This window comes from Pristiophorus japonicus, unplaced genomic scaffold (assembly GCF_044704955.1).
Source record: "Pristiophorus japonicus isolate sPriJap1 unplaced genomic scaffold, sPriJap1.hap1 HAP1_SCAFFOLD_321, whole genome shotgun sequence".
Taxonomy (NCBI): domain Eukaryota; kingdom Metazoa; phylum Chordata; class Chondrichthyes; family Pristiophoridae; genus Pristiophorus; species Pristiophorus japonicus.
In genome coordinates, this window is record NW_027253008.1 from 10911 (window position 1) to 35406 (window position 24496).

Below are 24496 nucleotides of genomic sequence, written 5' to 3' on the forward strand. Positions count from 1 at the left end.
AGGATACTGGGCCTTCCCGTCAGAGTAGAGTCAGTGATAGGGGAGAGTGTCCATGGGCTGTGGGAGGGGATTCAGTGGGTGGGGAGAGTCAGTGATAGGGGAGAGTGTCCATGGGCTGTGGGAGGGGATTCAGTGGGTGGATAGAGTCCGTGAGTCCATCATTGTGCACTGCCAATGAGATCATTTGTTATAGTGATGTTGATTGAGTGATTAATATTGGCCAGGACACCATTGAGAACTCCCCTGCTCTTCTTTGAATAATGCCATGGGATATTTTACATCCACCCGAGAGGCAGCGGGGCTTTGGTTTGGCATGTCACCTGAAAGATGGCCCCTCAGAGAGCGCAGCACTTGCTCAGCACTGCCCTGCGAGCATCGGCCTGGTTCATGAAGTTTGAGCCTCCGGAGTGGGGGTTGGAGCCACAATCTAATGCCTCGGGCGCGGGAATGGAGAGATCTTGACTCCTTGTCCGACTTTCGGATAAATGCTGATTGTCCGAAGGCTCGGGCGTCCCTCCGGCACTTACGCTGGGAGCTGGCGGGCGTGTTGAGCACGTGCTGGGAGGGGTGAGGCAGGGCTCGCCTGGCTCCGCCCACTCGCGCAGGCCCAGCTCGACCTCTGACTTTGCCCCGAGCGGCCGGCGCTTCTTGGGCAGGTCGATGACGTGCACCGGCGTGAATTCCTCGGGTATCCGTATCCTGTGGTAGCTGGAGTCCGGGAACAGCTCCCTGCTCAGGACGTCGAAGGGCAGGGTGGGCAGGGGCTCCAAGCCCGCCTCCCCCACCTTGGCCCTCAGCGCGGGACGTCCGGCCCAGTCCAGCACCAGCTCCCGGAATAGCCCAAAGTCGTGGTGCTGGACCAGGACCTCCGGGCCGGCTTGCGGTTCGGCCTTCACCTGCCGGGCGATGTCCGTCACGGGGGGCATAGCCGGATTGGTGCTGCCATTCCAGGCGGGCTTGGCGTCGCAGGCGGAGGGCACGGTGCAGGTCAGGGTGTGCCAGCCCGGGACCCTTCGCTCCTTCCAACCCCACTGCCCCTGCAGCCTGGCCCGCGCATCCCCCGGACCCGCCTGCGATCGGCAGGGGCGCTTGGGCTCGGCAAACGGCACGACTCTGAGCGTCTCCCGGCCGCCGCTGGCCACGTCGCTCTTCACCGACTCCCTCAGCTGCTCGAGCAGCAGTTGGACGGCCGTGCTGCGCGGCTTGAGGAAGCTGGAAGATGTCCTCACTATATCGGACAGGTTCTTCCTCTCCAGCCACAGCGCGTAGGACTCCTTGTTCAAGTAGTCCTTCTCTTCCTGCATCAACACAAATCATTAACAACACTTTGATACGTTTCGGGGGGGAGAAATTCGTTTACCGCCCCGTTTGCGGGCGGTAACTTAGCGCCAGGCGCTAATGCTTCCCCGCTCTGACCAAATGTTGGCTTCTGCGCTCCGGGAAGGTATTTGGGCACTAAAGCAAGCACTCCCACTTCCTTCTTGGAGCGTGAAAGGTCGTGGGCGGGGCATCAATCACATGGAATAAGGATTAAAGATTTAGACTGAAGCACCTTAACAACACCACATATTCAAGTACTTTAAAAAAAAAAGTTACCGGATAAATAAACTTACTTTCTTAAATTTGGCACGCTGCCTTTGCTCCATTCTCTCAGAAATACACCACCCGGCTAGCCCTCCAGCTCACCGCGGATAATCCCGTCTCTGCCCGCGCTCTATTCTTCTAACTTATTTCCGACGTCGGCGCAGCACAATTTCCCCCTGCTCTGATTGGTCAGTTCTGCCATCAGTTGCCATGGTTTGATGTCACGATGGGCGTGGCCTCCAGCAGGTTCCCGCCCCCCCCCCCCCCCCCAGGATCTTGAACCATCAGTCACACCTGCGCTCACTCATCGCCATGCTCTGCTTTTGGAGATAACTCATGGGGGGGGCGGGGGTAACATTTTAAATGTATTTCCCTCAATCGGTAGGCCAGAGTTCTCGTCTATTGACTGAAATTATTTTCCATTTAAACACACAGCGTTTTATTCCGGGGTGGGGGCGTTTGGGATGAGAGTTTCCAGAACAGGGAATTTTTCCAGGGGGACACTGTTTGTGTGGGCAGTACCTCGTCCGGGGACGTATGGTCACTCGAACCCAAGAAAGATCGATCAGAGTATTTTCTACATGGTGAGGAGCCGAGAGATTACGGGCCCCAAGTACAGAAATCACTGAAGCCAGTGGACGGGTACAACAAATAATTCAAAAGGCTCATGGAATGTTGGCCTTTACCTCGGGGTGTGGAATACCAGGGGCTGGAAGTTATGTTCCAGTTGTACAGAGCTCTGGTCAGACCCCGTCTGGAGTAACTGCGCTCAGTCCTGGGCCCCGCCCCTCAGGAAGGTTATATTGGCCTCGGAGGGGGGCAGCCCAGGTTCACTACAATTATGCCATTGCGAGAAGCGCGGACAGGTTGCATAAGCTAATAAATAATCAATACTTCATCAAATAAAGATGATTAAGGTAGTGATCGGATCGCGGTGTTTAAGATGATTAAAGCCGTTGATGGGGTCGATCGAGAGAACCTATTTCCTCTGGTGGGGGGAGTCTAGAACAAGGGGGCGTAACCTTAAAACTAGAGCCAGGCCGTTCAGGGTGATGTCAGGATGCACTTCACATAAAGGGCAGTGGGAATCTGGAACTCTCTTCCCCCTAAAAGCTGTTGAGGTCGGGGGTAAATTGAAAATCACAAAACTGAGATTGATCAATTTTTGTTAGGTAAGGGAATTAAGGGTTACAGAGCCAAGGCGGGTCGATGGAATTAAGTTACAGATCAGCCGTGATCGAATCAAATGGCAGTACAGGCTGGAGGGTGTCAATGGCCTCCTCCTGTTCCGATGGCCCAGAAGCCTCTCTCACTTCCCCTCTCCACCCATGGAAACCACAGAACCCATCTTTTCGGCCAAGGTTTTGGCCACTCCTCCTAATCTTTCCCCACCTCCTCCCCTCCCCCACTGCACGGATCTCCCTTTTGCCTGTGTCTTTTTCCCCCTCCCCCGAGGATTTCTATCTGCACTAACGATGTTTTATAAAATACAAGCCGTTGGGTTGCCGGGTTATTTTCAAAGCCGGCCTGGGGTGGGGAAGCGAGAAGCGAGACCCAAGCCCAGCCCAGGAGGACCATCACAGTCTGACCAGCGGAGCCCCGTCATCGTTGCCTCTCTGCCCAGTGGTCACTTTACCTGTCGGAGTTTGTGCAGCCGTTTCTCGTCCTTCAACAAGACTAGCTTCAGGTTACGCAGCTTCTGCATTTGCTTCGTAAACTCCGTCCGGTTCGCCTGCCACACGACATTCAACAAATACCTGGGAACATAAGAAATAGGAGCAGGAGTTGGCCATACGGCCATTCAATACGAACATGGCTGATCTGATCATGGACTCAGCTCCACTTCCCTGCCCGCATCCATAACCCCTTATTCCCTTATCGGTTAAAAAACTGTCTATAGAAACATAGAAATTACAGCGCTGAAAGAGGACATTTCGGCCCGTTGTGTCCATGCCAGCCAACAAAGAGCCGCACGGCCCTCGGTCAGCAGCCCTGAAGGTTACATATAAACCTATGAACAATGAACAATGGCGGAAATGTAAAGAGCACCCAGTCCGCCCCACACAACTGCGACACACCTTATACTGAAACATTCTACACTCCACCCCAACCGGAGCAATGTGATCTCATAGAAACATAGAAACATAGAAACATAGAAAATAGGTGCAGAAGTAGGCCATTCGGCCCTTCTAGCCTGCACCGCCATTCAATGAGTTCATGGCTGAACATTCAACTTCAGTACCCCATTCCTGCTTTCTCGCCATACCCCTTGATCCCCCTAGTAGTAAGGACCTCATCTAACTCCTTTTTGAATATATTTAGTGAATTGGCCTCAACAACTTTCTGTGGTAGAGAATTCCACAGGTTCACCACTCTCTGGGTGAAGAAGTTCCTCCGCATCTCGGTCCTAAATGGCTTACCCCTTATCCTTAGACTGTGACCTCTGGTTCTGGACTTCCCCAACATTGGGAACATTCTTCCTGCATCTAACCTGTCTAACCCCGTCAGAATTTTAAACGTTTCTATGAGGTCCCCTCTCATTCTTCTGAACTCCAGTGAATACAAGCCCAGCTGATCCAGTCTTTCTTGATAGGTCAGTCCCGCCATCCCGGGAATCAGTCTGGTGAACCTTCGCTGCACTCCCTCAATAGCAAGAATGTCCTTCCTCAGGTTAGGAGACCAAAACTGTACACAATACTCCAGGTGTGGCCTCACTAATGCCCTGTACAACTGTAGCAACACCTCCCTGCCCCTGTACTCAAATCCCCTCGCTATGAAGGCCAACATGCCATTTGCTTTCTTAACCGCCTGCTGCACCTGCATGCCAACCTTCAATGACTGATGTACCATGACACCCAGGTCTCTTTGCACCTCCCCTTTTCCTAATCTGTCACCATTCAGATAATAGTCTGTCTCTCTGTTTTTACCACCAAAGTGGATAACCTCACATTTATCCACATTATACTTCATACACCATGCATTTGCCCACTCACCTAACCTATCCAAGTCGCTCTGCAGCCTCACAGCATCCTCCTCGCAGCTCACACTGCCACCCAACTTAGTGTCATCCGCAAATTTGGAGATACCACATTTAATCCCCTCATCTAAATCATTAATGTACAGTGTAAACAGCTGGGGCCCCAGCACAGAACCTTGCGGTACCCCACTAGTCACTGCCTGCCATTCTGAAAAGTACCCATTTACTCCTACTCTTTGCTTCCTGTCTGACAACCAGTTCTCAATCCATGTCAGTACACTACCCCCAATCCCATGTGCTCTAACTTTGCACATCAATCTCTTGTGTGGGACCTTGTCGAACGCCTTCTGAAAGTCCAAATATACCACATCAACTGGTTCTCCCTTATCCACTCTACTGGAAACATCCTCAAAAAATTCCAGAAGATTTGTCAAGCATGATTTCCCTTTCACAAATCCATGCTGACTTGGACCTATCATGTCACCTCTTTCCAAATGCACTGCTATGACATCCTTAATAATTGATTCCATCATTTTACCCACTACCGATGGGTCTATAATTCCCTGTTTTCTCTCTCCCTCCTTTTTTAAAAAGTGGGGTTACATTGGCTACCTTCCACTCCATAGGAACTGATCCAGAGTCAATGGAATGTTGGAAAATGACTGTCAACGCATCCACTATTTCCAAGGCCACCTCCTTAAGTACTCTGGGATGCAGTCCATCAGGCCCTGGGGATTTATCGGCCTTCAATCCCATCAATTTCCCCAACACAATTTCCCGGCTAATAAGGATTTCCCTCAGTTCCTCCTCCTTACTAGACCCCCCGACCCCCTTTATAACCGGAAGGTTGTTCGTGTCCTCCTTCGTGAATACCGAACCAAAGTACTTGTTCAATTGGTCCGCCATTTCTTTGTTCCCCGTTATGACTTCCCCTGATTCTGACTGCAGGGGACCTACGTTTGTCTTTACTAACCTTTTTCTCTTTACATATCTATAGAAACTTTTGCAATCCGTCTTAATGTTCCCTGCAAGCTTCTTCTCATACTCCATTTTCCCTGCCCTAATCAAACCCTTTGTCCTCCTCTGCTGAGTTCTAAATTTCTCCCAGTCTCCAGGTTCGCTGCTATTTCTGGCCAATTTGTATGCCACTTCCTTGGCTTTACTACTATCCCTGATTTCCCTTGATAGCCACGGTTGAGCCACCTTCCCTTTTTTATTTTTATGCCAGAGAGGAATGTACAATTGTTGTAGTTCATCCATGCGGTCTCTAAATGTCTGCCATTGCCCATCCACAGTCAACCCCTTAAGTATCATTCGCCAATCCATCCCAGCCAATTCACGCCTCATACCTTCAAAGTTAGCCTTCTTTAAGTTCTGGACCATGGTCTCTGAATTAACTGTTTCATTCTCCATCCCAATGCAGAATTCCACCATATTATGGTCACTCTTCCCCAAGGGGCCTCGCACAACGAGATTGTTAATTAATCCTCTCTCATTACATAACACCCAGTCTAAGATGGCCTCCCCCCTAGTTGGTTCCTCGACATATTGGTCTAAAAAACCATCCCTTATGCACTCCAGAAAATCCTCCTCCACCGTATTGCTTCCAGTTTGGTTAGCCCAATCTATGTGCATATTAAAGTCACCCATTATAACTGCTGCACCTTTATTGCACGCACCCCTAATTTCATGTTTGATGCCCTCCCCAACATCACTACTACTGTTTGGAGGTCTGTACACAACTCCCACTAACGTTTTTTGCCCTTTGTGTTCTGCAGCTCTACCCATATAGATTCCACATCATCCAAGCTAATGTCCTTCCTAACTATTGCCTTAATCTCCTCCTTAACCAGCAATGCTACCCCACCTCCTTTTCCTTTTATTCTATTCTTCCTGAATGTTGAATACCCCTGGATGTTGAGTTCCCAGCCCTGATCATCCTAGAGCCACGTCTCCGTAATCCCAATCACATCATATTTGTTAACATCTATTTGCACAGTTAATTCATCCACCTTATTGCGGATACTCCTTGCATTAAGACACAAAGCCTTTAGGCTTGTTTTTTTAACACCCTCTGTCCTTTTAGAATTTTGCTGTACAATGGCCCTTTTTGTTCTTTGCCTTGGGTTTCTCTGCCCTCCACTTTTCCTCATCTCTTTTCTGTCTTTTGTTTTTGCCTCCTTTTTGTTTCCCTCTATCTCCCTGCATTGGTTCCCAACCCCCTGCCATATTAGTTTAACTCCTCCCCAACAGCACTAGCAAACACTCCCTCGAGGACATTGGTTCCGATTCTGCCCAGGTGCAGACCGTCCGGGAGAGGCAAAAACCAGATAAAAACCCAGGCCAATTTAGGGAGAAAAGAAATCTGGGAAAATTCCTCTCCAACCCATCCAGGCGATCGACACTAGTATTGGAGATCACAGCCTGGCCTGCAGTACTTACCAGTAATACTGCGTCGGCCAACAAAAGGTTATCCAGTCTAATCCCAATTACCAGCTCTCGGTCCGTAACCCTGCAGGTTACTGCACTTTAAGCGCCCATCCAACCATCTCTTAAAAGTGGTGAGGGTTTCTGCATCCACCACTCTTCCAGGCAGCGAGTTCCAGATCCCCACAACCCTCTGCGTAAAGAAGACCCCCCTCAAATCCCCTCTAAACCTTCCACCAACCACCTTAAACTATGCCCCCTCATAATAGACCCCTCCACCAATGGAAATAGACCCTTACTATCCACTATGTCCAGGCCCATCAATATTTTGTACACCTCAATGAGGTCTCCTCTCAACCTCCTCTGTTCCAATGAGAACAAACCCAGCCTATCCAATCTGTCCTCATAACTAAGATTCTCCATTCCAGGCAGCATCCTAGTAAATCTCCTTTGCACCCTCTCCAGTGCAATCACGACCTTCCTATAATACGGCGACCAGAACTGCACGCAGTACTCCAGCTGTGGCCGAACCAGTGTATTATACAATTTAAGCATAACCTCCCTGCTCTTGTATTCTATGCCTTGGCCAATAAAGGCAAGCATTCCGCAGGCCTTCTTAACCACCTTATCCACCTGGCCTGCTACTTTCAGGGATCTGTGGACAAGCACTCCAAGGTCCCTTTGTTCATCTACACTATTAAGTGGCCTCCTGCTTAATGTGTATACCCTTTCCTTATTAGCCCTCCTAAAGTGCATCACCTCACACTTCTCTGAATTAAATTCCATTTGCCACTGCTCTGCCCACCTGACCAGTAGATTGATATCCTCCTGCAGCCTATGATTTTCCTCTTCATTATCAACCACACAACCAATTTTAGTGTCGTCTGCAAACTTCTTAATCATACTCCCTATATTCAAATCTAAATTGTTGATATGTACCACACAAAGCAAGGAACCCGGCACTGAGCCCTGTGGAACCCCACTGGAAACATCCTTCCAGTCACAAAAACATCCATCAACCATTACCCTTTGGTGGACTGGATCGACTAGGCTTATACTAACTGGAATTTAGAAGAATGAGAGGGGATCTCATAGAAACATATAAAATTCTGACGGGATTGAACAGGTTAGATGCAGGAAGAATGTTCCCAATGTTGGGGAAGTCCAGAACCAGGGGTCACAGTCTAAGGATAAGGGGCAGGCCATTTAGGACTGAGATGAGGAGAAACTTCTTCACTCAGAGAATTGTGAGCATGTGGAATTCTCTATCACAGAGAGTTGTTGAGGCCAGTTCGTTAGATATAGTCAAAAGGGAGTTAGATGTGGCCCTTACAGCTAAAGGGATCAAGGGGTAGGGAGAGAAAGCAGGAATGGGTACTGAAGTTGCATGATCAGCCATGATCATATTGAATGATGGTGCAGGCTCGAAGGGCCGAATGGCCTACTCCTGCACCTATTTTCTATGTTTCTTCCTACCTCCAAGCCAATTTTGGATACAACTTGCCACTTTGCCCTGGATCCCATGGGCTTTAACCTTCCTGATCAGTCTACATTGTGGGACCTTATCAAAAGCTTTGCTAAAGTCCATATATACTACATCATACGCTCTACCCTCATCGACCCACCTGGTTACCTCCTCAAAAAATTCAATCAGGTTAGTCAAACACGATCTTCCCTTAACAAATCCATGCTGACTGTCCCTAATTAATCCTTGCCTTTCCGAATGTAGATTTATCCTGTCTTTCAGTATTTTTTCCAATAATTTTCCCACCACTGAGGTTAGGCTGACGGGTATTTACTCGGCCTGTCCCTTTCTCCCTTCTTAACATTAGCAGTCCTCCAATCCTCCAGCACCATGCCCAAATCCAAAGGGGACTGAAAAATGATGGTCAAGGCCTCTGCTATTTCCTCTTTTACTTTGCCCAACAGCCTGGGATGCATTTCATCCGGGCCTGGGGACTTATCCACTTTCAAAGCTGCTAAACCCCTTAATGCTTCCTCTCTCACTATATTTATTTCATCCAGAATATCACACTCCTCCTCGATAGCGGTATTTGCATTGTCCTTTTCCTTTGTGAAAACAGATGCAAAGTATTCATTAAGAACCACCAACATCTTCTGCCTCCACACAAAGATTACCCTCATGGTCTCTAATAGGCCCCACCCTTTCTTTAGTTACCCTCTTACTCTTAATATATTTATAGAACATCTTAGGGTTTTCCTTAATTTTATTAGCCAAGAATTTCTCGTGCTCTCTCTTAGCATTCCTAATATCCTTTTTAATTTTGCCTCTTAACTTTCTATATTCCGCTAAAGATTCTAGTCGTTTGGTATATGAGAAAGCGTCCCTTTTTTTCTTTATCCTCCCCTATAAGTCCCTAGACAGCCAGGGCGCTCTAGAATTATTATTCCCAACCTTTTTCTTTACGGGCACATGTTTGGCCTGAGCCTTCCGGATCTCCTCCTTGAATGCCTCCCGCTGTTCCGACACTGATTTACACACAAGTAGCTATTTCCAGTCCACTATGGCCAAATCACTCCTTAACTTGGAAAAATTAGCTTTTCCCCAATTTGGAACTTTTATTCCAGGCCTATCCTTGTCCTTATCCATAACCAACTTGAATCTGACTGAATTATGGTCGCTGGTACCCAAATGCTCTCCCACTAATACCCCTTCAACCTGCCCAGCTTCATTCCCCAAAACTAAATCCAAGACCTCCCCCTCTCGTGTTGGGCTTGTAACATACTGACTAAAAAAGTTCTCTTGAATGCATTTCAAGAATTCCGCACCCTCTATAACCTTCACACTATAGAAACGTAGATGCAGGAGTAGGCCATTCGGCCCTTCGAGCCTGCACCACCATTCAATATGATCATGGCTGATCATTCACCTCAGTACCCCTTTCCTGCTTTCTCTCCATACCCCTTGACCCCTTTAGCCGTAAGGGCCACATCTAACTCCCTTTTGAATATGTCTAACGAACTGGCCTCAACAACTATAGAAAAATCAATATTTGGATAGTTAAAATCCCCCAATATTACTACTCTATGGTTTTTGGACTTTGCAGCAATTTTCCTACATATTTGCTCATTTATCTCCCTCCAACTGTTTGGGGGTCAATAATACATGCCCAGCAGTGTGATCGCCCCTTTTTTATTTTTCAATTCGACCCATATGGCCTCATTTGATGATCCCTCTAACATATCATCCCTCCTCACCGCTGTCATAGTTTCTTTAATCAATACCACGACCCCGACCCCCTTTTTACCCCCCTCTCTATCTTGTCTAAAAATCCTATAACCAGGAATATTGATCTGCCAAACCTGCCCCTCTTTCTGTTTCTGTAATGGCTATAATGTCATACTCCCAAGTGTCTACCTGTGCTCTTAGCTCATCCACCTTATTCGCTATACTCCTTGCATTAAAGTATATATACCATTCAGCACAGGAAGACCTCCTTGCTTACTACTTACTAAGCCTTGTTTCATCTGCCTAACAGAGTCGCTTTCTCGATTCTTGCTATCCAATTCTTAAATTTCTCTGTCTATCTCTGTCGTAAATTTATTCAATGTCCCAGCTTCCACAGCTCTCTGAGGCAGTGAATTCCACAGATTTACAACCCTCAGAGAAGAAATTCCTCCTCATCTAGTTTTAAATGGGCGGCCCCTTATTCTAAGATCGTGCCCCCTAGTTCTAGTCTCCCCCATCAGTGGAAACATCCTCTCTGCATCCACCTTGTCAAGCCCCCTCATAATCTTATACGTTTCAATAAGATCACCTCTCATTCTTCTGAATTCCAATGAGTAGAGGCCCAACCTACTCAACCTTTCCTCATAAGTAAACCCCCTCATCTCCAGAATGGATGAATACTACGTACAGTTTTGGTCTCCGTATTTAAGGAAGGATATACTTGCATTGGAGGCAGTTCAGAGAAGGTTCACACGGTTGATTCCTGAGATGAGGGGGTTGACTTATGAAGAAAGGTTGAGCAGGTTGGGCCTTTACTCATTGGAGTTTAGAAGAATGAGAGGCGATCTTATTGAAACATATAAGATTCTGAGGAGGCTCGACAAGGTGGATGCAGAGAAGATGTTACCCCTCATGGGGTAATCTAGAACTTCCACTCCCCGGCCTGCTCCAATGGTGCTCCGGGGAGAGGAAGGAGCAACGTGGCGGCCTAGCCCAGCAGGCTGTGCGGCCCCCGGCCTGTGAACACCATGGGAGCAGGCCGGGGAGCGGAAGGAGCAGTGTGGTGGGGTACCACTCCAGGGAGCAGCACGAGCTGGAGCAGGAGAGCAATGGCAGAGAAGAGGGACATCACCAAGGTCCAGGTTGGTGATTGAAGCATGGGCAGGTACAGCAGGAGCGGGGAGGTCGGGGCGAAGGAGCGGCGAGAGACTGTAGAGGGATGTGACCGGGGCCCAGGAGAGGCCCAGGGCCCAGGGCCAGCACGGGCCAGCCCACACTGCGATATGTGTGCGTGCAGCAGAGCAGGTCTCCAGTCATCCTGGTTAACCACTGGACCAAGACCTAGCTCTGCCAAGCCCGTGTGGTGGCTGATGTGCAATGGTCACCCCACGTTAAAAAAATCCACGCACAGGCACCTTCCACCCTTCAGGATGTAGTTCGGGATCCGGAACATCGGGTCCTTCATTGAAACATCTGTGAACTCTCGTGGAAGCAAGTCATCCTCGTTTGAGGGACCGCCTATGATGACTAACCTTGCACACACACGGTGACCCCAGATTTTGGCCAGGTCAATCGGTCGATGTCCTCTTGCATCTTTGACCGTCACCGTCGCTCCTGCTTCTACCAGAGTGATGATGCACTGTAGTAAACCGAGTTCAGCTGCCTGATGGAGTGGGGTCAACCCTTCGACTGTCTGTCTGCACAACAAGGAAGGGCCATCAATAATGGAGCTTGCGAATAGTTCACTGTAAGAACGTGAGAATTAGAAAAGGCCAATTCATTGCTTCCACCTTCTCCGTCCATGTGTACACTCCCCCCTATCACAGACTCTCCGCACCCATTGAATCCCCTCCCACAGCCCATGTACACTCCCCCCTATCACAGACTCTCCGCACCCATTTAATCCCCTCCCACAGCCCATGTACACTCCCCCCTATCACAGACTCTCCGCACCCATTTAATCCCCTCCCACAGCCCATGTACACTCTCCCCTATCAGGTACACTCTCCCCACCCATTTAATTCCCTCCCACAGCCCATGTACACTCTCCCCTATCAGGTACACTCTCCCCACCCATTTAATCCCCTCCCACAGCCCATGTACATTCTCCCTTCCCACAGCCCATGTACACTCTCCCCTATCAGGTACACTCTCCCCACCCATTTAATCCCCTCCCACAGCCCATGTACACTCTCCCCTATCATGGACTCTACCCACACATTTAATTCAACCAATTTCACTAAACAAACAGATTATCTGGTCATTATCATATTGATGTTTGTGGGAGCTTGCTGTGCGCAAATTGGCTTCCGCTTTTTCAACATTACAACAGTGGCTGCACCTCAAAAGTACTTTATTGGCTGTAAGGTGCTTTGAAATGCACAGTGGTCGTGAAAGGCACTATATAAATGCATGTCTTTCGTTTATTATTGTTAATAATAGTTATTATTTTATACATAGAATCATGGAACAGTACAGCACAGAAGGAGGCCATTCGGCCCATCGAGTCTGTGCCGGCTTTATTGAAGAGTAACTCAGATAGTCCTACTCCCCCCGCTCTTTCCCCATATCCCTGCCATTTTATTTCCTTCAAGTATTTATCCAAAACCCTTTCTGAAAGTTATGATTGAATCTGCTCCCATCGCCCTTTCAGGCAGCGCGTTCCAGATCACAACAACTCGTTGCGTAAAACAATTTCTCCTCATCTCTCCTCCGGTTCTTTTGCTAATTCATAGAATCATAGAAATTTATGCCACAGAAGGAGGCCATTTCGGCCCATCATGTCTGCGTCGGCCGAAAAAGAGTTACCCAGCCAAATCCCACTCTCCAGCTCTCGGTCCGTAGCCCTGTAGGTTACGGCACTTCAGGTGCACATCCAGGTAGTGTTTAAATGTGGTGAGGGTTTCTGCCTCTACCACCCTTTCAGGCAGTGAGTTCCAGACTCCCACCACCCTCTGGGGAATAAAACTCTAAACCACCCCCCAATTACTTTAAATCTATGTCCCCTGGTTATTGACCCCTCTGCTAAGGGAAACAGGCCCCTCATAATTTTATACGCCGCAATTAAATCTCCCCTCAGCCTCCTCTGTTCCAAAGAAAACAACCTGCAGCCTATCCAATATTTACACTGTCCCATCAAACAGGATGAAAGGATGAACAGGCTGGGTCCCTTGAAAAAAGAAGGCTGAGGGTTGACCTAATAGAGGTCTTTAAAATTATGAAAGGTTTTGATAGAGTGGATACAGAGAGTGTTTCCACTTGTAGGGAAGAGCACAACTAGAGGCCATCAGTATAAGATAGTCACCAAGAAATCCACAAGGGAATTCAGAAAAAAACTTCTTTACCCAGAGAGCGGTGAGAATGTGGAACTCACTGCCACAGGGAGGGGTTGAGGCGAATAGTATCGATGCATTTAAGGAGAAATTGGACAAGCATATGGGGGAGAAGGGAATAGAGGGTTATGCCGATAGATTTAGATGAGGAAAGACGGGAGGAGGCTCGATTGGAGCATAAACGCCGGCACGGACTGGTTGGGCCACATGGCCGGTTTCTGTGCCTTATATCCCACGTAATCCTATGTAAACACTCCCAGGGCAGGTACAGCAGGGTTAGATACAGAGTAAAGCTCCCTCTACACTGTCCCATCAAACACTCCCAGGGCAGGTACAGCATGGGTTAGATACAGAGTAAAGTGTCATGTATCTTACATTATTATATATAACTGTTTCCTAACATGCTACACATGACTGTAATAAGATATGACCTGTAACCACCAACATACCTTACCACCAGGGGTGCACTTGCAAGAGACAGGTATATAAGGACAGGTCTCAGGCAAGTGCAGCATTCCAGAGCTGTGAAATAAAGGTGCAGGTCCAGAGTGACCTTGACTTCACTACATGCCTCGTGTGAATCTGTACTGAGGGTACAGGACTTTACAGTGGCGACGAGTTACGGGATTACAGAATCCACAGAATGGCGAACAACAGATCAGATGAAAAGTACAATGCGGGAGACAATTGGGAGGACTTTATAGTAAGGCTCCAGCAAAGCTTTGTAACCAAAGACTGGTTAGGCGACGATAAGGCAGACAAGAGAAGAGCCCATCTCTTGACCAGCTGTGGCTCGAAAACATACGCTTTAATGAAGGATCTGTTGGCACCCGAGAAACCAGCAAGCAAGTCGTTTGAAGAATTGAGCACACTGGTAAGAGACCACCTGAAGCCAGCAAGCAGCCTACACATGGCCAGACACAGGTTCTACAACTACAGACGCTGTGTGGGCCAGAGCATACCCGACTTCGTGGCGGAACTTCGGAGGGTGGCTAGTTTATGTGAGTTCTCCGATGAACTGAGGAGAGAAATGCTGAGAGACTTTTTCATTGAAGGAATAGGCCACGCAGGCATATTCCGAAAGCTCATAGAGACCAAGAACCTGACCTTAGAGGCAGCAGCACTGGTTGCACAGACATTCTTGGTAGGGGAAGAAGAAACGAGGTTGATTTACAATGCAGGTACGACAACTAACGAAATATCGGAACAAGAAGTTCACAGCACTAAACAAGCTGCTACCCCCACACACAGACAAAACCGGGAGAACAGGCTCTCGACAGCAGGCAGAAGCCATCAAGGGCCACAGGAACGGCCGTTCACACCTCATCAACCCACAATGCGAGCAATCAACTACAAACTGAGAGAAGCTCAAGAGAGATCAGCCAGACGCAGCTCATTCTTTGGGAACACTTTGAGCAATGGAACAGGTCTATGCTGGAGGTGTGGGGGTGGGCACTCGGCAAGGGGATGTCGATTTCAGCAGGCTGTTGACAGAAATTGTGAATATACGGGGCATTTGGCCCGCATGTGCAAAAAAACGGCAGCTCGGCTGGTATACGAATCGGATGGGTCGGAAAGCGGACCAGAAGATGGTGGGGACAGTACCCGGGATACCGATGTACAGCGGGTCAACACGATCAATGGCCGCTGCTCCTACAACAGGACGCCTCCTATAATGATGAGGGTCCTACTCAACGGGATATCTGTCAACATGGAGCTGGATACGGGAGCGAGTCAATCTCTCATGGGGGCTCAACAATTTGAACAACTGTGGCCACATAAAAGAGACAGACCAAAACTCACAAGGGTCGACACCAAACTAAGGACCTATACCAAAGAAATCGTACCAGTCCTCGGCAGCGCCATGCTCTCTGTCACACACAAAGGGACAGTGAACCGACTTCCCCTGTGGATTGTCCCCGGAGACCCCACAGCACTGCTGGGGAGAAGCTGGCTGGCAAAACTAAACTGGAAATGGGATGATGTCCATGCCATGTCATTAGAGGAACGGACCTCCTGCTCAACAGTTATAAAGCGATTTGAACATCTCTTTCAGCCAGGTGTGGGCACTTTCAAAGGGGCCAAAGTCAAAATCTACATCACACAGGATGCTAGACCGGTCCATCACAAGGCCAGAGCTGTACCCTATGTGATGAGGGAAAAGATTGAACACGAACTAGACAGGCTTCTGCGGGAAGGCATTATATCACCTGTGGAATTTAGCGACTGGGCAAGTCCCATCGTCCCAGTCATGAAGCCTGATGGATCCGTGCGAATCTGTGGGGACTACAAATCTACCATAAACAGAGTCTCCCTACAGGACCAGTACCCGTTGCCCAGAGCGGAGGATTTATTTGCCACATTGGCTGGAGGTAAACTTTTCTCAAAATTAGACCTCACATCTGCGTATTTGATGCAAGAATTGACCGAGGAATCGAAGCTACTCACCACCATCAACACACATCGAGGTCTTTTCATGTACAATCGATGCCCATTCGGCATCAGGTCGGCAGCTGCCATACTCCAGCGCAACATGGAAAGTCTGCTCAAGTCCATCCCGGGGACGGTTGTATTTCAAGACGACATACTTATCACAGGCAGGGACACCGACTCCCATCTCCGTAATTTGGAGGAAGTACTAAAGCGGTTGGATCGGGTAGGCCTACGAGTCAAGAAATCCAAGTGCCTGTTTCTCACACCCGAGGTTGAATTTTTGGGCAGAAGGATTGCCGCTGATGGAATCCGCCCAACAGAGTCCAAAACAGAAGAAATTCGCCTGGCACCCAGGCCCCGGAATGTCTCAGAACTGCACGCCTTTCTCGGGCTACTCAATTACTTTGGGAACTTTATGCAGAACTTAAGCATGCTGCTGGAGCCTCTCCACATGCTACTCAGGATGGGGTGCGATTGGTTTTGGGGGGACGCCCAGGAACGCGCCTTCAATAAGGCACGCAACCTTCTGTGTTCCAACAGTGTTTTGACTTTCTTTGACCCAGGTAAAAAGCTAGTTCTCACATGCGATGCGTCAGCGTATGGGGCCGGGTGCGTTTTGCAACATGTCAATAGTGCGGGCGAATTACAACCCATAGCTTATGCCTCCAGGTCACTTTCGCGGGCGGAGCGCGGGTACGGAATGGTAGAGAAGGAGGCGCTCGCGTGCGTGTACGGTGTCAAAAAGATGCACCAATACCTTTTCGGGGCCAAGTTCACGTTAGAAACCGACCACAAGCCCCTCACGTCCCTCCTATCGAGAGCAAGGCAATAAACGCCAATGTCTCGGCGTGAATTCAACGGTGGGCACTCATGCTGGCGTCCTACGACTATACCATAAGGCACAGACCAGGCACAGACAACTGTGCCGACGTGCTCAACAGGCTACCCCTGGTGACCACGGAAGGGTCTGACGAACAGGACTGTGAGATAGTCATGGCAATCAATGCCTTTGAGTCCACAGGTTCACCCATGACGGCTCGCCAAATCAGAGCCTGGATGGCCAGCGACCCCACGTTATCCTTAGTAAAAAGATGTGTCCTAACCGGTGACTGGGCAGAGGCTCGCGATGCCTGCCCCAAGGAATTAAAACCCTTTCACAGGCGCATGCATGAGCTCTCACTTCAAGCAGACTGCCTGATGTGGGGCAGCCGAGTAGTCATGCCTCTGCGAGGCAGAGAGGCATTTGTCCGGGAGCTCCACCGCGAGCACCCGGGGATCGTTCTCATGAAGGCCAGAGCCAGATACCACGTCTGGTGGCCTGGTATAGATGCGGACTTGGAGCTCTGCGTCCGAAGGTGCACCATTTGTGCCCAACTCAGCAATGTCCCCGGGAGGCTCCACTGAGCCCCTGGCCCTGGCCCACCAAACCATGGTCGCGGGTGCACGTAGACTATGCGGGCCCATTCATGGGCAAAATGTTCCTCGTAGTTGTAGATGCATTTTCAAAGTGGATCGAATGCACCATTTTAAACTCGAGCACAACCTCCACCACTGTGGAAAGCCTCGCAACCATGTTTTCAATGCACGGAATCCCTGACATATTGGTCAGTGACAATGGTCCGTGCTTCACCAGCGCAGAATTCCAAGATTTTATCATTGACCACAGCATAAATCACGTCAAGACGGCACCGTTCAAGCCGGCCTCCAACGGCCAGGCGGAGAGAGCAGTGCAAATCATTAAACAAGGCATGCTTAAAATTCAAGGTCCCACGCTGCAGGGTCGCCTGTCGCGACTGCTGCTGGCATACAGATCTCGTCCGCACTCATTGACTGGGATCCCCCCCCGCGCAACTGTTGATGAAAAGGACTTTAAAAACAAGGCTCTCATTAATCCTCCCAGACATGCACGAAATCGTTGAGGAAAAGTGCCGTAAGCTGACTGAGTACCATGACAGAAATTCGAGGGGGAGATGGAATGAGATAGGGGACAAAGTGTTTGTACTAAACTATGGCAGGGGTCCCAAATGGCTTGCAGGGACAGTAACGGGCAAGGAAGGAAACAGGCTACTGGTAGTACAAATGGACAATGGCAAAACCTGACGGAGGCATGTAGACCAAGTCAAAAGCAGATTTACCAACAACACTGCGGAACCAGAGGCAGACTACAATGCGGAACTCGCACCACACCTGGTGGACAGACAGAGGGAACAACCTAAGGAAAGGGCAATCCCAACAGACAGCCCAGGCGAGTCAACAACAATCACACCAATCGAAACAGACAGCCCAGGCGAGATACCAGCAACCACACCCAAAGAAAAACAGACACTAAGGCAAACAACTGAACCACAACTCAGACGCTCCACGCGAGAGCGTAGACCACCTGAGAGACTGAACCTATAAAGGCAATAAGACCTTGAGGGAGGGTGATGTCATATATCTTACATTATTATATATAACTGTATCCTAACATGCTATACATGACTGTAATAAGATATGACCTGTAACCACCAGCATACCTTACCACCAGGGGTGCACTTGCAAGAGACAGGTATATAAGGACAGGTCTCAGGCAAGTGCAGCATTCCAGAGCTGTGAAATAAAGGTGCAGGTCCAGAGTGACCTTGACTTCACTCCATGCCTCGTGTGAATCTGTACTGAGGGGACAGGACTTTACATAAAGCTCCCTCTACACTGTCCCATCAAACAATCCCAGGGCAGGTACAGCATGGGTTAGATACAGAGTAAAGCTCCCTCTACACTGTCCCATCAAACACTCCCGGGGCAGGTACAGCACGGGGTTAGATACAGAGTAAAGCTCCCTCTACACTGTCCCATCAAACACTTCCAGGGCAGGTACAGCACGGGGTTAGATACAGAGTAAAGCTCCCTCTACACTGTCCCATCAAACACTCCCAGGGCAGGTATAACACGGTTCAGCCTCAAACAGTGGTCAATTTCAAGAGGAAGTTAGATATGACCCTTACGGCTAAAGGGATCAAGGGGTATGGAGAGAAAGCGGGAAAGCGATACTGAGGTGAATGATCAGCCATGATCATATTGAATGGTGGTGCAGGCTCGAAGGGCAGAACGGCCTACTCCTGCACCTATTTTCTATGTTTCTATGTTTCTAATTACCTTAATAACCTTATGAGTAAAAATGTCCGTTCCCCACCAATGTGACTAGCAGGAATCCATACTAGATGGACCTTGCTGTTTTGGCATCTAGCGATTGCTATGTTCCTATCAGCTAACTCCAGACCACATCAGATACTATGTTTATCCACCAAGACTCCTGAGTTAGTGAAACAGACATGGCCACCTACATGTTTGGATCTGCCCCGATACTGAGCAGGTACATCAGATACTTGTGTGCTCGGAATTTGGCTTCTTTGTTGAGGATCAGGTGGATGGGGCTCCAGCCCTTTGGGTTAGCCAAATTGACGTCCATATGGTAATCTTCCACCAGCACCTTCAGACACTCAAACCTCTTGTTCTGGACAGCCAAATGCATCGCATTGTAACCCTTAGACAGCGAGAGGAAGGACAGCGGGGAGAGACAACACAGGGTTAGTACTGTCGGAGCACATCTAAAACCACACGCACACACAGAACGACCGACCGTGGTATATAGGGGCAGCTTTCTTTGGGAGTGTGTGATGGAACAGTGTAGAGGGAGCTTTACTCTGTATCTAACCCATGCTGTACCTGCCCTGGGAGTGTTTGATGGGACAGTGTAGAGGGAGCTTTACTCTGTATCTAACCCGTGCTGTACCTGCCCTGGGAGTGTTTGATGGGACAGTGTAGAGGGAGCTTTACTCTGTATCTAACCACATGCTGTACCTGCCCTGGGAGTGTTTGATGGGACAGTGTAGAGGGAGCTTTACTCTGTATCTAACCCGTGCTGTACCTGCCCTGGGAGTGTTTGATGGGACAGTGTAGAGGGAGCTTTACTCTGTATCTAACCCCGTGCTGTACCTGCCCTGGGAGTGTTTGATGGGACAGTGTAGAGGGAGCTTTACTCTGTATCTAACCCGTGCTGTACCTGCCCTGGGAGTGTTTGATGGGACAGTGTAGAGGGAGCTTTACTCTGCATCTAACCCCGTGCTGTACCTGCCCTGGGAGTGTTTGATGGGACAGTGTAGAGGGAGCTTTACTCTGTATCTAACCCGTGCTGTACCTGCCCTGGGAGTGTTTGATGGGACAGTGTAGAGGGAGCTTTACTCTGTATCTAACCCCGTGCTGTACCTGCCCTGGGAGTGTTTGATGGGACAGTGTAGAGGGAGCTTTACTCTGTATCTAACCACATGCTGTACCTGCCCTGGGAGTGTTTGATGGGACAGTGTAGAGGGAGCTTTACTCTGTATCTAACCCGTGCTGTACCTGCCCTGGGAGTGTTTGATGGGACAGTGTAGAGGGAGCTTTACTCTGTATCTAACCCGTGCTGTACCTGCCCTGGGAGTGTTTGATGGGACAGTGTAGAGGGAGCTTTACTCTATCTGGCTCATGAGGATTTCAGCAGATGAGTTGAGGCCGGGCTGGAGATGGCTGATGTTATGGATGTGGCTGAGGCGGTGCTGGTGACGGGAGGATATGGTGTTTAAGGTCAGCTTATGATCAAATATGACGCCAAGGTTGCGAACGGCCTGGTTCCGGCTCAGACAGTGGCCAGGGAGAGGGCTGGAGTTGTGGCGTGGACTGAATGCCTTCAATCTTCCCAATATTTCAATGGGGGAAATTCCTGCTGATCCGGTACTGGATGTCGGACAAGCGGTGTGACAAGTCAGAGGGAGCGGAGGGGTGGAGAGAAGTGGTGGTGAGGTAGAGCTGGGTGTTGTCAGTGTACATGTGGAAACTGACGCTGTGTTTCCGGATGATGTCACCGAGGGGCAACATGTAGATGAGAAATAGGAGGGGGCCAAGGATAGATCCTTGGGGGACACCAGAGGTAACGATGTGGGAGCGGGGAGAGAAGCCATTGCAGGTGATTGTCTGGCTGCGGTTAGATGGATAAGAATGGAACCAGGCGAGTGCCACTTACATTTTGGTCCACAGCAACCTTGCCTTTAGCTTTGCTTAGACTGAGTCGCAGCCAATCGATATCACCCAGGGTGGCAGCCATCAACTCATCGCTCAGCATCTCCTCGCGATTCCACTTCTTTACTTTGCCCGTCGCCATGGCGTATCCTTTCACTTGACATGTGCCGGAGTCACCAGAGCAACAAAGGGAATGCACGCCACACGAGCACAGCACGGCCCTGCTTACTCCGAACTCCACCTGCAAGACCATCCATCCAGTGTTAGTGTCCCCTCAGCCACTCTAATAGAGCTCCCTCCAGTGGACTACTGCTGTAATGGGGCAACTACTGATGTAAATAATAAAGGGTCATGTGGCAAGGTCACATGACGACTGTTTCTGGTCAAGAGCCATTTTGTGTGTGTGCTTCTTAATGATGTCATAAGAAATTTTCACTGCCACAACATGAACCTGTTATGTCTATAATGTACTTATGAATGACTCCTCAAGGCAATGTGTTGCACTTGAACTGTAGTGACCTTGGTCCTTTATTCCAAACTCTAGAGTGCTGTGCCAGCATGGTGTGCAGCCTTTGATACAAGGCCCTGCCACCAGGGCAGGAATCCCCCGGTCTCCACCAGTTGCACCCTCTAGTGGTGCCAGCATAGTATGTACACAGTGTAAACCTTATTGCTAGTACATCAGGTAAACCAGTCTCCATCTTATACAATCTCACAGTGACTACACATAGAGTACATCCATAGCCAGCATATACAACAGGATCCTTGCGTTTAACCATGTGGGAAAGCATCAGAAGATAAAGAGGGAGATAGGAGAAGGGATAGACTCCAGATGGATGGATAGGCAGTGAAGGGTTAAAAATGAAGGTATGCACACTGAGAGATTGAGGATCAATTGGTAGACGAAGGCAAACTGAAGATGGAGGGATAGAAACACAGGAACATTCGACCCCTCGAGGTTTGTGCACTATTATCAATTAGATCATGGCTGATTTGTACCTTAACTCCATCTACCTGCCTTGGCAAATGGAGGAAGTGCATCCGGAAGGGCGCTGAGCACCTCGAGTCTCGTCGCCGAGAGCATGCAGAAAACAAGCGCAGGCAGCGGAAGGAGCGTGCGGCAAACCAGTCCCACCCACCCCTTCCCTCAACCACTGTCTGTCCCACCTGTGACAGGGACTGTGGTTCGTGTATTGGACTGTTCAGCCACCTACGGACTCACTTTTAGAGTGGAAGCAAGTCTTCCCCGATTTCGAGGAACTGCCTACGATGATGATATATCCTTACCCAACAAAAATCTGTCACTCTCAGTCTTGAAAGCTCCAACTGACCCCCAGTATCCATCGCCTTTTATAAGAACATAAGAAATAGGAGCAGGAGTAGGCCATACAGCCCCTCGAGCCTGCTCCACCATTTAATAAGATCATGGCTGAGCTCCACTTCCCTGCCCGCTCCCCATAACCCCTTATTCCCTTATCGGTTAAGAAACTGTCTATCTGTGTCTTAAATTTATTCAATGTCCCGGCTCTCTGAGGCAGCGAATTCCACAGATTTACAACCCTCTGAGAGGAGAAATTCCTCCTCATCTCAGTTTTAAATGGGCGGCCCCTTATTCTAAGATGATGCCCCCTAGTTCTAGTCTCACAGTTCCAGATTCCCACTGCCCTTTGTGTGAAAAAGTGCTTCCTGACATCACCCTGAACGGCCTGGCTCTAATTTTAAGGTTACGCCCCCTTGTTCCGGACTCCCCCTACCAGAGGAAATAGTTTCTCTCTATACACTATTGACTCTATTATTTTAAAGACCTTGATTAGATCACCCCTCAGCCCCACAAACTCAAGGAACACAACCAAAGTTTATGCAACCATAGATTCAGCACTGGGGTCATTCGGTCCATCGTCCCTGTGCCATTTGAGGGAGCTATCAAATAAATCTGCTCTTTCCCTCTAAACCTGCAATTCTCTCCCTTAACTTTATATCTATTTCCCTTTTGTTGTTATTCATAGAATCATAGGAATTTACAGCAGGGTAGGAGGCCATTCGGCCCATCGTGTCTGTGCCGGCCGACCAAGAGCTACCCAGCCTAATCCCACTGTCCAGCTCTAGGTCCGTAGCCCTGTAGGTTACGGCACTTCAGGTGCACATCCAAGTACTGTTTAAATGTGGTGAGGGTTTCTGCCTCTACCACCCTTTCAGGCAGTGAGTTCCAGACCCCCACCACCCTCTGGGTGAAGACATTTCCCCTCAAATCCCCTCGAAACCTTCCCCCAATTACTTTAAATCTATGTCCCCTGGTTACTGATCCACTCCATCTAGGCCCCTCATAATTTTAAACACCTCAATCAGGTCTCCCCTCAGCCTCCTCTGTTCCAAAGAAAACAGACCCAGCCTATCCAATCTTTCCTCATAGCCAAAATTATCCAGTCCAGGCAACATTCTTGTAAATCTCCTCTGCACCCTCTCTAGTGCAATCACATCTTTCCTGTAATGTGGTGACCAGAACTGCACGCAGTACTCCAGCTGTGGCCTAACCAGTGTTTTATACAGTTCAAGCATAACCTTCTTGCTCTTGTATTCCATGCCTCGATTAATAAAGGCAAATATTCCATATGCCTTCTTAACCACCATAGCTACCTGGCCTGGAGGCCTCGCCCTGCGTGAGAACACCAGCAGCAGGTCAGGGCCATAAAAGGAGTGGTGAGCAGCCCGGGAGCAGTGTGGCGGCCTACTACTCCAAGGAGTAACGCGGAGGCCACCAGGAGGGCGACGGCAGTGAAGAGTGACGTCAGCAAGGTCCAGGTTGGTGATTGGAGCGTGGGCAGACACAGCAGGAGTTACGAGATCGGAGCGAAGGAGCGACGAGAGACAGTGGAGGGACGTGATCGGGGCCCGGGCGAGGCGTGAGTTCCGGGCCAGGGGCCCAGGGGCAGCACGGGCCCAGCCCACACTGCGATGTGTGTGCGCGCACTAGGTCCGTGCAGCAGAGCTGGTCTCCAGTTGTCCTGGGTAACCCTTGCCACTGGACCAAGACCTAGCTCTGTCAAGCCCGTGTGGTGGCTGGTGTGCAACGGTCACCCCACGTTAAAAAACTCCACGCACAGGCATCTTCCACCCTTCAACATGTCGTTCGGGTCCTTTATTGAAACACCTGTGAACTCATCCTTTTTTGGCGTGGGAGCAAGTCATTCTCGTTTCGAGGGACCACCTATGATCTACCTGGCCTGCTACCTTTAGGGATCTGTGGACCTGCACTCTGTAAGGGGGTGGTCTCGATGAGGGGGTCAGGTTCCCTTCTGACCAACTTGAGCAGTTCGAATCGCTCCCACTCCCTTGGGTTCTGTACTCTGGATTTATTTGGGGGGTGTGACAAAAGTCAAAGGACACTGGCTTGACGCAAAGAACTTTGTTTTTATTACAGTCAAAGTAATGCAGGCTTATTACAATCACTCTAACAAGGTCAATACAAGGAAAGGTACACAGTCAAACTTATAATCACTCTAATAAAGAACCATGCAGTAC

General features: G+C 49.3%; 1 protein-coding gene across 1 annotated transcript; it reads right to left on the minus strand.

Moving 5' to 3' along the window:
* Positions 1-335: 335 nt before the first annotated feature.
* LOC139249550 (ankyrin repeat domain-containing protein 53-like) lies at positions 336-21119 on the minus strand. The gene is made up of 5 exons (XM_070872491.1): positions 20982-21119; positions 19267-19466; positions 11711-11875; positions 3221-3341; positions 336-1298 (listed from the first exon to the last, which is right to left on the minus strand). Exons 1-5 carry the CDS (start codon positions 21117-21119, stop codon positions 336-338), a joined length of 1587 nt encoding a protein of 528 aa, XP_070728592.1.
* Positions 21120-24496: the final 3377 nt, after the last annotated feature.

Bases quoted from the DNA above. Each gene is read 5' to 3' on its own strand.
- LOC139249550 (XM_070872491.1), bottom strand. From the start codon at position 21,119: ATGGCGACGGGCAAAGTAAAGAAGTGGAATCGCGAGGAGATGCTGAGC. The intron at 19,467-20,981 runs GTAAGTGGCACT...TCGCTGTCTAAG, and splicing joins AGGTTGCTGTGGACCAAAAT to GGTTACAATGCGATGCATTT. The intron at 11,876-19,266 runs GTAGGTGGCCAT...CTTGTTGTGCAG, and splicing joins ATCGGGGCAGATCCAAACAT to ACAGACAGTCGAAGGGTTGA.